The sequence below is a fragment of the Prosopis cineraria genome, unplaced genomic scaffold (assembly GCF_029017545.1).
Source record: "Prosopis cineraria cultivar Desert tree isolate PC_DT_omini unplaced genomic scaffold, ASM2901754v1 PC4, whole genome shotgun sequence".
Taxonomy (NCBI): domain Eukaryota; kingdom Viridiplantae; phylum Streptophyta; class Magnoliopsida; order Fabales; family Fabaceae; genus Prosopis; species Prosopis cineraria.
In genome coordinates, this window is record NW_026555335.1 from 36,846,274 (window position 1) to 36,861,794 (window position 15,521).

Below are 15,521 nucleotides of genomic sequence, written 5' to 3' on the forward strand. Positions count from 1 at the left end.
AAAAATATTTTACATTTTTTAATGGAGGGAGTATGTTACTTTTATTTTATTTTAAATAATAAGAACGAAATCGATAGCAAGATAAACTTAAAGCACTAAATATATAAAAATTAAAATAAAAACTAGATTAATAATTAAGATAAACTTAAGGAACTAAAAATTATAATATCCGTTGTCTTTATTACATTTACTTCACTCTATTTGGACATTTTGAATTAATTATAGGTATATTGCAATTGTTACTCCCTTCGTTTAAAAACTATAAAATATTTTTAACCAAATCTCACTTTTCAATAAAATAGTTACCTACTTTTTAATTAACCATATTTTTTTATATTTATCTCTATTAAATACTCTACAATAAATATAAAGTCATTATCAATAAGGATACTTTAAAAAAAAAGGTAATGATTACATTTTGAAAGATTAAAAATGCTTTACATTTTTAAATATCAAACTCTTTAAAAAATATTTTATTTTTAAATAAAAAAAGTATTTATTAATGGAGGCACTTGAGTTTGGAATCTAGAATGTGAAGACGAAGACGGAAATGAGATTGGATTACATGAGATACATGATTCTCATTAATTTCATTTCCCTTTCTCTTTTAAAAAATGAGGATATCTATGAATATTTCTAAAAAAAATTTAATATTGACAAGGATATGGGAAGATGATATATTTGTTAAAATAATAACATCACTTATTATTTCTTAATGTTTACTTATTCAAAATTTTTGTCATCTATTAAATTCTTTTTATAGTGCATTTAGATTAATGAGAATTTAAATATAATTTGGATTGAATTCCTCGTTTGGATAAACACAATCTCTTGTTACATTTTTTTTAATAATTTCAAATTTTTTTATATTATAGACATTTAAAATTCTAATTACTTCAAATATCTAGTTTTATTCATGCTTTTAATAGAATTCTCTTATATTTTTTGATCTCTCATTGATTGAAAAATATAGGTAAAGTCATTATCTTTTATTTTTTGTTTTTGTTTCGAATATCAACTCATCTCTCTTTTTTATTTGATTTTTTTTAACTACCAAACGAAAGATTTTAAATATATGAATTTTAAATGTAAAATTTAAAATGCATGATTTTAAATATAAATCCATTAATACAAACGTTTCTTTGAAGTCTTTCATCAATATTCTCTTTTTAAGAAAAGAAAAATTCTTGCATGCACCAGGTGTAATACAAAGCAAGTATTGGATGTTAATTTTTTTAGGTTATAACATACAAAACTCATTGGTACTTTAAGATAGTTACACAAATTGCCCTCTCACAGTTTGAAATTAACCTATAAAAACTTTTTATTTTTTAGGAAAAATGATATTTAAGACCATTTTAAAGGAATTTACCACAATAAGGGCCAATAAATTTTACATTGGATATTTTCTTATGAAAATACGTGTATGTTATTGTTAAATGCTGAATTTTAACTTGTTCAATTTATAAGAAAGCCCTAACAAAAAACATAAGTGAAAATTTAGCTTTTAACAATAACCTATATTCCCTCCATTGAAAAATATAAGGTATTTTTAATCAAGTTTTACTCTCAATAAAGTAGTTACCTACTCTTCAACCAACCCTATATTTTTATATTTATTTCTATTAAATATCCTATAATAAATATAAAGTCATTATCAATAGAGACACTTTCAAAAAAAGGTAATAATTACACCTTGAAAAATTAAAAATACCTTATATTTTTAAACATTTAACTTCTTAAAAAATATTTTACATTTTTAAACAAAAGGGGTACGTGATTTTACAAAAAAAAAATTCAATTCAAAACTTATGAGCTTTTATTGCTATAAATTTGTTTGAGAGAATCTTAAATATCATTCTCCCCATTTTTTACCATAGCTCCCCTATTGCTGTTTCATAATTATTTTATTAACAGAAGTTGCCATGTCATGTGTTAATAAAAAATTTGGTGCAACTTATGTGGCATACAATATAAGCTAATAATGATTTAATAAAAAATTTTATCTATATTTTTCTATTATTACTAGCTTACATCAAATATTTTATAAGCTTCTATAGGTCTTCTCTTAATATGATATGACAACTTTTGTTGTTAAAGTAATTAAAAAATAACACTTGGGAGTCTTTGGTGTAGAGAGAGAGAGAGAGAGAGATTAGGGAGGGTTAATTTTAAAATTTTAAAAGTAAAAGAATTTTGTGTAACCATCTTAAAGTTTAGAGAAGTTTTATATATTTTAGTTTTTTTTAATTAATACTCTTCCAGCTTAAAGTTATAATGTATTTTGCGAGAGATATCATAATTAAAAGTACAAAACATTTTTTACAAGTAATTAATGATATTTTTAAAAATATCCATAATAAATAATTAAAATTAATAAGATTTTCATATTTATTTCTTATTAAAAGCTCCCTTTATTTTAAAACATAAGGTATGTATTTTTAATCAAATCTCACCTTAATAAATTAGTTAATTTGTCTTCAAAATAATACATTCTTTCTATATTTACTCTTATTTAATAGGAATTTAAATTTTTTTTATATTCTCTCTCAATGCATCTATCCATATCTAATCCCATCCATTTATTTAATAATTGTTCTGATTTAATGGGCAGAGATTTGCTAATTATGGTACTAAGATAAATAAGTTATTCACAATCATCACTTAAATATTTTTAAAAATAAGACCATACTAATTATTAATAATAACCATGAATACTATATTTATTTTGACAGAATTTTTGGAAAAGAAAATTAATTACAACTTGACAATTGAAACAGTAAAGATGCTTTGGGGTTTGATTGAAATTGTTTTTTTAATTGTTCTTAGAACTTTTATTTTGTATAACATATTATGATTTTTTTATTTTTCATAGTACCTAAAACATGTTTTCATTTTTTTATTATTTAGAACAGTATTTGGTTTCCTTGTTCTCCAAAACATTTTCTAAAAACACATTGTTAAATATGTATATTTTTTGTTTTTTTATTTTGAAAAACAGAAAATTGTTTCCAAAACAATTTGGAGAGCAAGACAAGAAAAGCCCTAATATTTTTTAATATCAAACTCCTCAAAAATATATTATATTTTTTAATGAGGAGAGTGAGATAAGGAAAAAAAGAATATATAATTTTTAATAATATCAATAAATTTCTTACAATTAAAGTTAATTAAAAAATACTTTATAGTAATTTTAACGAGTATTATTTATTTATTTTTTGTCATGCCTCCTAAAGTATCGAAATAAGTTTGATTGGAGTGATTTCAGGGACAATGACAGAAAAATTTCCATAAAATGCGACCTTGAAATGTCCTAAACACCCTAAAGTATTAGGGAACTTTTGGAATTATTTTTTTACAAGATTACCTTTCTAACCTCAATCTAACTTGCTCACTGGTCCTTGAGAGTGTTTAAGATTGTACCAATTTTGGTTGGCTTATACCTATCTCGGTTATGTCAGGACATGTTTGTCCTAACTTGAAAAAAATCAAGATTAAATGTTTGCAAAATAAGATATAAAAAAAGGATTTAGGTTGGGACTCGAGATGCCCTTCTCATGTCCCATCCTGTCCTAATATTATATGTATATATATTAATTATTATATTATTTTTATTATTTATTTGTTTATATTTTTGTTTATTTTTACTTTATTTAATTTTGCATTGTTATATAATATTCAATTTGACTAAGCAAGTTGTGAGATATTTTTTTATAATTATTGATATTGATTTGAGAAATTAAAAATACAAATTTAGATTGCTGCTGTTAAAGTAATTTAATAAGTTTCTTTTTTAAATCTATTCCTTAATCTCGTTGTTGTTGTTTATTATAATATGAATTTATAATAGATTTTAACCTAATAAACCGCATGTGTATAATGGATTTTGTATTAGGGTGTCTCATATCTTTATATCTATTTATTTATGCGTAAAAAATCAATTGATTAATCATAAGGGCTTTGAACTGATTTTTTTTTAATCAATTTTCATTTTCAAAACTTATTCTAAAAATATTTCCTTTAAAATTTTTAAACAAATTTTTATTATATAAGTTAGGCCAGAGTTTGAATAAATCAGATTATAGGTCCTACTTAAATGAGTCAAGTAAAAATTTGAATAAGTTTGACTATAGCGACTTACAACTAAAGTTGAGAATTTGGGCGGGCCAGGTTTATTCGGGCTCAGCCCCAATAAACTCGACCTGAACAGGCTTGACTCCTCAAAAAGCCTGAATAGCTAAGTTCGACCCGAATTCATTCAGGCTTCAGGGGCCTGAATATCTGAATTTTATTTTTAAAATCATTTTCAATTAAAATTTTTACTTTAAAATTAATTATTTTATTCACAAAAAATATAAAAATATATTTTTGATACTTAAATGATATATAAGACTCAAATATATGATATTTTAATATAAAATGACTTAAAACTTAAATAATTTATTAATATTTATTATTTTATATATATTTTATAAAAATAAAAAACTTATTCGAGTATTCGGGCCAAGCCTGAATTCAATTGGGCTTGCCCGAATTTTCTCAAGCCCAAATAGGTCCGAACATAAAAGTATCATAATTTTTCTAAACCTAATCCTAACTTTTTTTGGGTGAATTCAGGTAAGCCTGTCAAGTTCAGCTCAAATTATTGACTCTACTTACAACCTAGCTTATTTGCTAGATCTTTTAAATGGACTTTTAATAAATAGGTCATGTCAGTGTTTGAATAAGTGAGATAGTAGGACTTTTGCAAAAACATGAAGAATAATTTTTAGAATAAATTTTGAAAATTAAAAATGAAATTTTTTTTGACACTATTATTATGAAAATGTATTTAAAAAAAGAATTATTTTTTAAAATTAAATTATTTTAACATAAAATAATGCATGGGACATTGGATCGGATTGAAAGGCTAAGATTGAGGCGTTCAGCCACGTTGAGGGAAAACGATTCTAAAAGGATCCGGATCCAGCTGTCGTTGGCTTCAGAGAGAGAAGTGGGAGAAGGACGAGAGGGAGTTGAACTGAGGGTTAGTAAAGTAATTTTGTGGAAGAAATTAATTCCAAAAAAGTTCTTTGAGGTTTCGTTCCAAAAAAAAAAAAAAGGTCTTTGAGGCTTCAGAGTGATTAGGTCCTTTGGATGTCCTAATCTGAGATTTCTAAATTTTATAGGAATTTTTTTGTCATTCTCCTGTGATCTTAAATTAAGAAAAGAACTGGAGTGACTTTTATTAGGCGCGGCGTCAAGGAAAATTGAGGCCGTAAATCGGAAGTGGCTCCGTCTGATGCTGTTAGTTTTTTTTCTTTCTCTCACCTTTCATTCCTGAATTCCCTACTGCTGTCTTTCTTTCATCTTTAAGGTACATAACTACAGATTACAGAAATCCTTTGGACCAAAAAAAAAAAAAGTACAGAAATTGCCATCTCTATGTTTTTCGTTTTGGGGTTATGCATGACTGAGCCTATTTCTCTTGAATAATTTATGTTGAAACTTATTTGATAAATAGGAAATAATTTTCTAAGAAAAGTGAAGTTAATATTCTACGATCGTTGTATTTCTTTTTGCCTGTCACCTGGGTGATCGCAGAAATAGGATTTCTTGTGAGGTTTTTATTTTGGTATTACTTCTCGCAGCATCTTCCAGCAGGTGGATGTTTGACGTTGTAATTTTACGCATGTCTATTGCTATTGCTTCTGTTTGATTGTTTCAGTTATTGGTGATTTGGTGTTCGAAGGTGAAGTGTGATGGATTCGACTTCGGATCAGTCCGAATTCGATTATCTGTTTAAGTTGTTGATGATTGGGGACTCAGGGGTTGGGAAGAGTAGTTTGCTCCTGAGTTTTACTGTTGGTACCTTTGAAGATCTCACTCCCACAATCGGTACCATTATCCAACCCAATGCATATTCATACTATGGGGTTGTACCTTAGATTTGTATTTTATTGGTCCTTCAGAATTTCATCTGCTTTCTTATGTGTTATCACCATGTAGGTGTTGATTTTAAGGTCAAGCATGTCACTTTGGGTGGGAAAAGGTTGAAGCTTGCCATTTGGGATACAGGTATTAGCTATTATTTTATTAGTACTCTATTTCCTAATGTCTCATACCATACTTTTCATTTTTCTTCAAAGAAATCCTTCCATAAGATTGCTGATATTGTGCTCAAATGATCATGGATAATATATTTTGATTGTTGAAGTTATTGTAACATATGTAATTATTTTTCTTATCTAATGATACAGCTGGTCAAGAGAGATTCAGAACACTAACAAGCTCTTACTACCGAGGGGCACAGGGGATCATCATGGGCAAGTTTCTTCTCTCTAGTTTTTTAACCCTCCCTATATACAAAATATTATTGACTGGATTTTGTAATTTTATTACATTTTATGTACAGAAACCTATTTTAGGCTGTGTTCTCTTGATAAAAATGCTATCAACATATTCTTGTTACGTTTGTGCTTTTAATGGCCAGAATTAGAACTACTGCGGTATGAAAAGAAGAAAATTTTGTTAATCGTCTGAACTTATGGTGTAATTTTCATCCAGGAATAAGGATTTATAAATGGAAGCTTGGGGTAATTTTTTTACTTGTCAGTAAATTAGGATTTAGTTCTGGTGTTTGGGTTTTGGGATATATTATCTTGCATAATATATGTTTTACTGGGGTGGGAATTTAATTGTGTTTCATATATTTTGAGTTTTACTTGAAGTAGATCATATTGAAAAATTTAAATTATTCATGTCCTTGAAACAACTTCACTACATGTTAAACACTTGCATTATCGGAAACACAAGTTTGGCTTGTTAAAAAAAGTTTATCGCCTTGATTCATGACAAGTTTATGATCAGACGAATTCTTACTAAGATGTAAGATGCTGGTTGGGTTCATTGTGGATGATGGATATTTGATAGATGCAATAGTTTAGATTGTCATGGGTTACAGGAAGTATTTTTTGCCCTGTAGATTTATACTGGAATTTCAGTTTTGCGTTTTGCTGCTAATCTTTACATTTTATTCCTTTTACTGATGCAGTTTATGATGTCACTCGACGAGAGACATTTACGAATCTATCTGAAATATGGGCAAAGGAAATAGATCTCTATTCAACAAATCAGGATTGCATCAAGATGCTTGTTGGGAATAAAGTAGATAAGGTATCTCTTAGAAAGGCTTACAAACACAAGCGTTCCCTTCTTCTTTTTCCTTTTTTGAATTTTATTTACCTCCTTTCTTTGTTTTATCCAATGAAGTCCAGATATTTGATTAGGAGGAAAGCCTGTCATTCTTCTCTGACTTAAGGCCCAGTCTTCCATTTCAGCTGTTTTCCAAATTCTAAATTTATGGTGACCATGGATTCATAGTTAAGCAAATTATTAGGAATATTTGAAGCGTAGAACTGTGGAGTATCATTAGAAGCAGGCAAATCTAAAACTGACTAGGAGAATAAAGGTGGGAGCAGATCTCCTGACATTCAATTTTTCCAGTTTTCTCCAAGAAGCATGCACGTTTTGGATGCTTGTAGAGAGATAGTACATTAGCTCTTTTTTTTTTTTCCCTTTCTTTTGGGGATATTAAGACAAAAGTTATTAAAGGTACAGTAAAAAGTTATAAAGCTAAAGCATAATTACATTAGCTATTAATCATGAATGTTAATATGATAACCTTCCAACTAACAAATTGAACAACACTTCTAATGTGGTTTACGGTTGACCTCGAGTAAAAGTGTAAGACTTCTCTCTTCTTCATACATACGTCTGCTAATCGGGATATGTCAACACTTTATTTTCTTCTCTTTTAAGGGAAATGCTGAGGTTTGATATTAATGATTTCAAAAGACTAAATCAGTGTTACAAGGCACTTCACTGATTCAGAGCAGTCCTGATTTCCTGCTACAATTTTTTTTCTTAAAAAAAAAAAGAAAAAAGAAACTTAGACAGCAACTAAGGAACCAGAACACTGCAATGCTAATCAAGCATGCCCTTTGGTTTTCGAGAGCCTGTCTCTCCTCTAACCAAAATACAAAATATGGCTTCACCCTCAAAAGGACACTGACAACTACTATAAACCCCAAAAGCACCTCGCACAGTCCCCAACATCACTTTCTGCCAAGACAGACCTAAATCCCCCCTAGAGTCAACACTAAGTCTATAGCTTTCTCCTAAACAGTAAAAAGAGCAAGGTCAACGTACTACCCCTCAGAAAGATGCTTTCCCATTTCTTGTATTTTCTTATATTTCCTCTTGTAGGTTTTTCCAGAAAAATAGAGTCTATCATTACCCTCCCCTAGAAGCTTCACCTTGTCCTCAAGGGGAAAATCAAGGAATTATTTAGCTATAACATCAGCATCTTCCCATGAATTCTCAAAGTCCGGTAAATCCTTCCACTTGACTAAAACTTCCAGCTGGCCATTCATGAGCTTGTGAACTCAATAAATGTCTTGAGGCTGAGCTTGCAACTCCTATTCAGTGGAGAGAGCACACAGAATGGTAGAAGTCACGGCTGTTGAGGAAACTGATTTTTTGAGGTGAGAAATGGGAAAAACAGGGTGAATTCGAGCTGTAGGTGGGAGTTCCAGCTTGTATGCCACCCTACCAATCCTTTTGATAACTTTAAATGGTCCATAAAAGCATGGGCTGAGCTTTTCATTGAGCTTGTTAGCCAAAGTCTTCAATCTGTAAGGTCTGATCTTCACATATACCATGTTACCCAACTCTAGTTGCACATTATGCCTATGCTTATCAGATTGCTCCTTCATTCTCTGTTGAGCCAAATTGAGGTTTTCCTTCAAAACTGTAATTATGTGATTCCGGGTCTGAATTTGCTCATAAACAGCCTCAGTTGCTGATGGTATGTCACTGAGTTCGCAAAAAACAGGTGGATATTGCCCATATACAGCCCTGAAAGGTGTCATTCCTGATGCACTATGGTGTGAGGTGTTATACCAATACTCTGCCCAAGACAACCACTGGACCCATTGAATGGGGTTTTCACTAGTGAAGCAACGCAAGTAGGTTTCAAGCCTCCTTTTCAGCACCTCAGTTTGATTGTCTGTTTCTGGATGGTAGGCTGAACTAAGGTGGAGTTCAATACCCGCCCTGTTGAATAACTCCTTCCAAAACTGACTTGCAAAAACTCCGTGTCAGAAACAATGGTTTTTGGAAAACCATGCTACTTGACAATCTCATTAATAAATTTGGCAGCAACGTCTTGGGTTGTAAAGGGTGTGAGAGGGCCAAAAAATGAGCATGCTTGGTGAGTCTATCCTCAACAACCATGATAGTGTCATATCACTTGGCTTTTGGAAGTTCGGTGATGAAATCTATGATAATATCCTCCCATATTTGTTGAGGAACAGGGAGAGGTTGTAATAGCCTGGACAATGCTTGATATATATATATATATATATTTGGCAAATATCACATTGAGCGACATATTGTTGAATATCCTTCTTCATACCCTCCTGATACACCACATTAGCAAGCCTCTTGTAAGTTCTCTAATAACCCAAATGACCTCCAACAGTCTATTAATTGCTGCATCAATTTAGGGCCAGCCAACACCTCATTTTCTGAATCCTCAACATCATCATATTGCCACAGAGAAAACCCGTACATCTCTAGGCCATTCTCTTGCCTTGAAAGCGCATTGATAGCCTCACACTCCTCGCTCGGCTTGTACGCTATCTCAAATTTGTATCCGATCAATTTGGAAACGCAATGTTGCTGATCTTCCTCAATAATTCTCTGTTTTAGCAAGTATTGCAGGGCTTTTTGATCTGTCTAGATGATAAATTTGAGCCCCCATAGGTAGTGATGCTACTTCTTCACTGCCATGGCTATATTCCCTCTCATAAATTGAGCATTGTTGAGCCTTGTTAGAAAGTTTCTCGCTAAAATAAGCCACAGGTTTACCTCCTTGTATCAACACTGCCCCCACACTAGTCCCTGAAGCATCGGTTTCTAGTTCAAAGAGAATGGAGAAATCTGGTAATGCCAACAGTGGAAGAGTTGTCATGGCATTCTTGAGTTTCTCAGATGCCTCTTCAGCTGCACTAGTCCTCTTCAGCTTCTTCAAATGTCATTGCTTTCATGGTAATCATTCTTGAGATGCTGAGGTTTGATATTAATGATTCCAAAAGACAAATTAGTGTTACAAGGCACTTCACTGATTCAGAACAATCCCTATTCCCTGCTACAATAAAAAAAAAAAAAAAACTCAAACAGCAACTAAGGAACCAGAACACTGCAATGCTAATCAAGCATGTCCTCTGATTTTCGAGAGCCTGTCTCTCCTCTAACCAAAATACAAAATATGGCTTCACCCTCAAAGGACACAGACGACTACTATAAACTCCAAAAGTACCTCGCAGTCCCCAACATCACCTTCTGCTGAAACAGACCTAAACGCCCCGTAGAGTCAACACTTAAGTCTGTATAGCTTTCTCCTAAATAGCACAAAGAGCAAGGTCAACGTTCTGTCCCTCAGAAAGATGCTTTCCCTTTTTGGTATTTTCTTGTATTTCCTCTTGTAGGTTTTTCCAGCAAAGTAGAGTCTATCAGAATGAGATCAGAATACTTATACACAAGTGTTGGGGATACTTACTAAAACGGGATTGGGGGCTGTGTGAAAGACTGAGAAGACAAACTATCATCTGAATTAGAGGCCAAAAAAAAAAACAAGGAAGATCTGTTGGATTTTTCTTCTCACACACATCCACTAGGTCTTGTTGAGTTCCATAGTTGTTTCTTTTCTAACTAATAAGTTGTAATATTTTGATATTTTGTTGCATTCCATAATAGGATTAAAATGTGAAAGTGGGTGATGATGGTTTTTCAGGAGGGTGATAGAGTTGTATCTAAGAAAGAGGGAATAGACTTTGCCCGGGAATACGGATGCTTATTCATTGAATGCAGTGCTAAAACTCGAATCAATGTGCAGCAGTGTTTTGAAGAACTTGTCTTGAAGGTAAGTTACATATTTCTTAGCACATTTTAGGCTTCTATTGAAATACCACATACATTTCGTATGCACGATATACTTCAGTGTCAAATTTAGAAAGGAGCTGGCATTAAAGGGGGGGAAAAATTTGAAAGGAAATGGCTGCTTTGGAGCTTGCGAGCATGCATTAAAATTCTTCTTGTAAGGAACGATAGCTGAATAATAATAGAAACGATTCTTAAAGTGGTATCGCTTGTCGATGTTGTTGCAGATTCTGGACACGCCTAGCCTCTTAGCCCAGGGTTCAAAGGGGCTTAAAAAGAACATTTTTAATGACAAGCCTCCTCAACCTGCTGGAGCCACTAGCAATTGTTGTTGATGTTTTTGCACTCCACGTCATCAGAATCGGATTCTTAACACGTTTATTCAGTGTTTAGCGGCTGCACAAGTCGTCATTCACATTTCAACATCTTTTCTTTTAATCATTCCCAGAAATATGATAAGGATTGTTTTATGCCTTTTTATAGCTTTACGGAAGTATCATAATCAATGTTAATATCAATCGATAAATATTATCATCAAAATATCAAATTCATAAATATTCAAGCTATTTTCAAGTTGTAAATAGTGAAAAAAATCATCATATTTCATGTAATTTATGTGGTATATTTAGTTGATTTAATAACAAAAAATTCATTATTTTATTTTTATCAATTTAGTTTTAATATTGTAAAATTGAGGACAAAAACCCATTATTTTTTGGCTTTAACTTAAAATAAAATAATTCAATTAATATCAGAGGTTTTTCAACTCACTAAATTAATGGAAATTATTTTTTCAATTTAGATTTAGATATTAATATATCACTTTTTTACTTACTTTTAAATATGACTTACAAAATTTGAAAGAGATTGGCTTTGATAAACATAAAATTGAAACAATAAATCTCTCTCTCTATGTATAATGTATTGCGGCAATATCTTTTTTTATACTTAATTTATTACATGTATTGTAAAGTTCACACGTTAATATCGTTTTGGCATTTATAATTTATAAAATTATGTTAATTTGTTTATAAATTCAGGTGAAATATAAATTTAGTTAGTTAAACTCATGAGTTAACTTATTAAATTTATTGTTTTTACATGTTTAACTTATAAAATTATGTTTTATTTATAAATTTAAAATAGATGTAAATTTAATTAAATTTAATACATTTATCAATTTTTTATCGAGTTAAGTGATAGGACTTGGTTTAAAAAAAACAAAGAAAACGGCAAGCAAAGACTGATATTAATTAAAAAGGAAAGCAAGAAATATAAAAAATAAGTTGTCCTATATTAAAATTTTTATATTGAATATGATAATGTAATAATGATAGATTTAATTTTAATGATTTATATTTAAAATATATTTAAATGAAATCGTGTTTATTTTTTATATTTTATATTTTAATTATTTAATTATCTATTTTTAATAATTATGTATTAATAAAAATAAATTCTTATGAGCTACAGCTTATTTGACTTAAAAGTTGCGAATTTGGCATCCTTAGATAACATGTGAGGAGTTAGGATAGCGGAGTACCAAATATCTCCCGAACAGAAATATCTGAAAACAAATAAAATACAAAAATAAATAAAATATCAATATCACCTAGCCAAAGCCTCATCTCTGGGAACTTAAATTTTGGCTGCAAAGTGAATCCTCTTAGTTTTTGGTTCCCATTTCCAAACACACAACCTGACTATGGGCGCGTCCTGCAAAGCGCCACACATTACTTATCTTCCCTCTCCTCTCCTTCGACGAAACCCCAAATTCATGATTCAGAATTGCCATAGTCCCAATTCTAGACGCCAATTCCCCAACAGACGTTTGCTTCTCTTCTCTCTTCCACTCTCTGGTTTCCTTCTACTTCCTCATAAATTTCAGTCTGGGCCTTCCTATGCTGCCGATCAATATGACCCTGTCACTCCGATTGAACGGGATGCGAGTGCTGTAATCTCACAGAGAGTTTCAGAAGCTGTGGAGCTGTTGGAGAAGGGAAGGGAATTGCAGGCTCAGGGTGACTTTAATGGCGCTCTTTCCTACTTCTCTAAGGTAATATAATACTTCATTACTTTTTGCTATTTTATGACTTCATTTGATAGGCTGTTCATGTCGGAGCAGCGATTCTTGATTTTCTAATCAATTTGGGTGACCACAAAATTTTAAAAATAATTCTTAAATTTCTTGTGGGATTGCCCGTTCCTTTGCTTTTCAATCTTTCTTCCTTTTGTAAAACGTTCAAGTTTTGTTGCTTGTAGCACTAACTACTAAGTACTAACAAACACACACACACACACACACACACACACACATTACGGGTAAGTACACAATTTGGTCAAGCACGTTGCAAATTCTTTAGTATCCGAATCATGGAGCTAGACTAGAGTTTAAGGAGTTATGCTTTTTAATGACTAAATGGGGTAATTACTCTTTTTTATTTGTTTAACATGTCTTCACATTCTTATCTGTACATGAATATGGTGTTCAGTTGATGGTGTTATCTTTGACTAAGATGTGTTGAATGCGGAAATGTCAGTTTCATTTTAGGTACACACTTAGGTGACTTGTCAGGTTTCTTTTATCCATATTTAGGCTAGTTATAGCTTCATTTTCTGAAAAGCTAAAGTAACCATGTTTTTATTTATATAGGGGATGTAATGGTCTTTGTATTAAAATTTTTCCTCCTGTTGAGCATGAATGAGTTTATTAATACAGTGCCTAGGGAAAATTGGTCAGCAACCCAATCATCAATATCAATATACTTATAGAAGTCGTTGAAACGAAGAAAGATACACTGTTCGTGAGCCATAATTAGTGCAACTTATTTTGAACTCCATACAAATACACAGAAGTATTCTAGTTTATTGCAATCCCTAAACTTATGCAGATGAGAGATGACTATCTTTATATTTCCTGAAAGAAATAAATTTTGATGCGTAGCGCCAAACCCAAGTAACATGATTGACAAGACTTAACATTCCTATATTTTCTTGCGTCAATTGTCATTGAGTTTATCATCCAAATTTTTGTTTTGATTTTCTTGGTGATCTGTACTCAAGAATATATAAATAAATATGCACTTGTTCATAGGTTATTGAAAACTACAAAGACTTTGCATTGTCAGACTATGCCAGGGTAGGAAGAGCACTTGTGCTGTATGAGGTTGGTGACAGAGAAGAAGCAATAGCAGAGATGGAAGATGTTTCAATATCTCTAAAAGGCTATCCAGGTAAACAGATATCTTCATTGCTTCAGCGTTGTTGAATCATGATGTATTACAGAAAGAAATTTTCACCTTTCTCTAATACGTTATTTTGTTTCTCAAAACCAGAAGTTCATGCAGCTCTTGCTGCAGTCTTGTACACAGATAAGCATGCCCCTTTACTTGCTGAAAACCAGTTCACCATTGCTACCCTGCTTGATCCACATTTTTCAGACCTCTCGTATGTCAGAGACAAAAAGCACTGGCCACCAAGTTTGGTCAGTTCTCTGCAGCACTTCATTACACTATCCTAGGATTCCCTATTTTATTTATGAAAGAATTCGAAATAGATTCTGTTCACAAAAAATAGATAGATTAAATCAACCATGAGATGAAAGGACACAGGTAGGTTAATCGATGACTATTTTGTCTTTTATGAACGGAGTCTATATATACACAAAGACTTTGTTGGATGTTTACGTGTTCATCAACTCATACTTAGCAGTGCCAGCTAAATCAAGGCGTTTATAGAAGCTACAGCCTGCAAGCCAACATGTTCACATGTAAATCAACAATTTTCCCCTGTTTACGTACTGACGTGTAATTCATTAACTTCCATACATATTCTGCTGTAAGTTAAATTAACCAAAGGAACATATTTGAAAGAAGTTTTTATATGTCGCCTTTTGTTTTTGGAATTTCCTTCCGAGTTCAACATATTGAATTTTGTTATAGCTGAGAAGCTGTAGACAAATATGATATTGCTTGCTGAACGGGGGCAGAGCCAAGAATTTTACAGAGGGGGCCTAGAGCATATATGGTACTCCAAAAAATAAATAAATAAATTAACCACCTAAAGTGTGAGACAAATTGTGATATATATATATATATATATATATATAAAATTAAGCTTTATTTTACCATAATATTTTCATAAGTTTTTTAAGGGAGCCGAAATGTATAATACCATTATAATATTAAAGAAAAATTAAAATTTTCAGGGGCCCCTGGTTCTTCATTGGCTCCGCCATTGTTACTGTGTCCTCTTTTGTAGGTACCGTTTGTCTAAAGGGTTGGTAATTTATATAAGAAAAGGTCGATAATAAGAAAATTTAATATAAAACTAAAAAAGGAAAGGTTGATAAATGTATGAGTGAGTCAACGGCGGAAATTATTAAAATTAAAAGGTGAGGATGGTAGGGATAGGATAGGATTTTGAACTAGACGATTTATCGAGGGTCCCTTCAATTACACACACACACGGATGGGGGTTAGCAACTTGAGCAGCCTTCTTGCGTTCGATTTTTTTTTTTTTTGGTGGAAAAAGGATCT

At 31.4% G+C, this 15,521-nt stretch overlaps 2 protein-coding genes across 5 annotated transcripts; both read left to right on the forward strand.

The window, feature by feature from the left end:
* Positions 1 to 5,127: 5,127 nt before the first annotated feature.
* LOC129309693 (ras-related protein RABC1-like) lies at positions 5,128 to 11,457 on the forward strand. Of its 4 annotated transcripts, none has more exons than XM_054951367.1 (7): positions 5,128 to 5,286; positions 5,708 to 5,877; positions 5,989 to 6,057; positions 6,240 to 6,305; positions 7,034 to 7,155; positions 10,838 to 10,966; positions 11,211 to 11,457. In XM_054951367.1, the coding sequence occupies exons 2-7, from the start codon at positions 5,742 to 5,744 to the stop codon at positions 11,316 to 11,318; spliced, it is 630 nt and encodes a 209-aa protein (XP_054807342.1). In that variant the 5' UTR covers positions 5,128 to 5,286; positions 5,708 to 5,741; the 3' UTR covers positions 11,319 to 11,457. The 4 variants fall into 4 exon arrangements, with proteins under 4 accessions (XP_054807342.1, XP_054807343.1, XP_054807344.1 ...); XM_054951368.1 differs by having other exon boundaries at positions 5,130 to 5,356; positions 5,732 to 5,877; XM_054951369.1 differs by having other exon boundaries at positions 5,133 to 5,286; positions 5,732 to 5,877.
* Positions 11,458 to 12,592: 1,135 nt separating this feature from the next.
* LOC129309669 (uncharacterized) lies at positions 12,593 to 14,887 on the forward strand. The gene is made up of 3 exons (XM_054951327.1): positions 12,593 to 13,039; positions 14,078 to 14,216; positions 14,319 to 14,887. Exons 1-3 carry the CDS (start codon positions 12,689 to 12,691, stop codon positions 14,501 to 14,503), a joined length of 675 nt encoding a protein of 224 aa, XP_054807302.1. The 5' UTR covers positions 12,593 to 12,688; the 3' UTR covers positions 14,504 to 14,887.
* Positions 14,888 to 15,521: the final 634 nt, after the last annotated feature.

Bases quoted from the DNA above. Each gene is read 5' to 3' on its own strand.
- LOC129309693 (XM_054951367.1), top strand. From the start codon at position 5,742: ATGGATTCGACTTCGGATCAGTCCGAATTCGATTATCTGTTTAAGTTG. The intron at 6,058-6,239 runs GTATTAGCTATT...CTAATGATACAG, and splicing joins GCTTGCCATTTGGGATACAG to CTGGTCAAGAGAGATTCAGA. The intron at 6,306-7,033 runs GCAAGTTTCTTC...TTACTGATGCAG, and splicing joins GGCACAGGGGATCATCATGG to TTTATGATGTCACTCGACGA.
- LOC129309669 (XM_054951327.1), top strand. From the start codon at position 12,689: ATGGGCGCGTCCTGCAAAGCGCCACACATTACTTATCTTCCCTCTCCT. The intron at 13,040-14,077 runs GTAATATAATAC...ACTTGTTCATAG, and splicing joins CTCTTTCCTACTTCTCTAAG to GTTATTGAAAACTACAAAGA. The intron at 14,217-14,318 runs GTAAACAGATAT...TCTCAAAACCAG, and splicing joins ATCTCTAAAAGGCTATCCAG to AAGTTCATGCAGCTCTTGCT.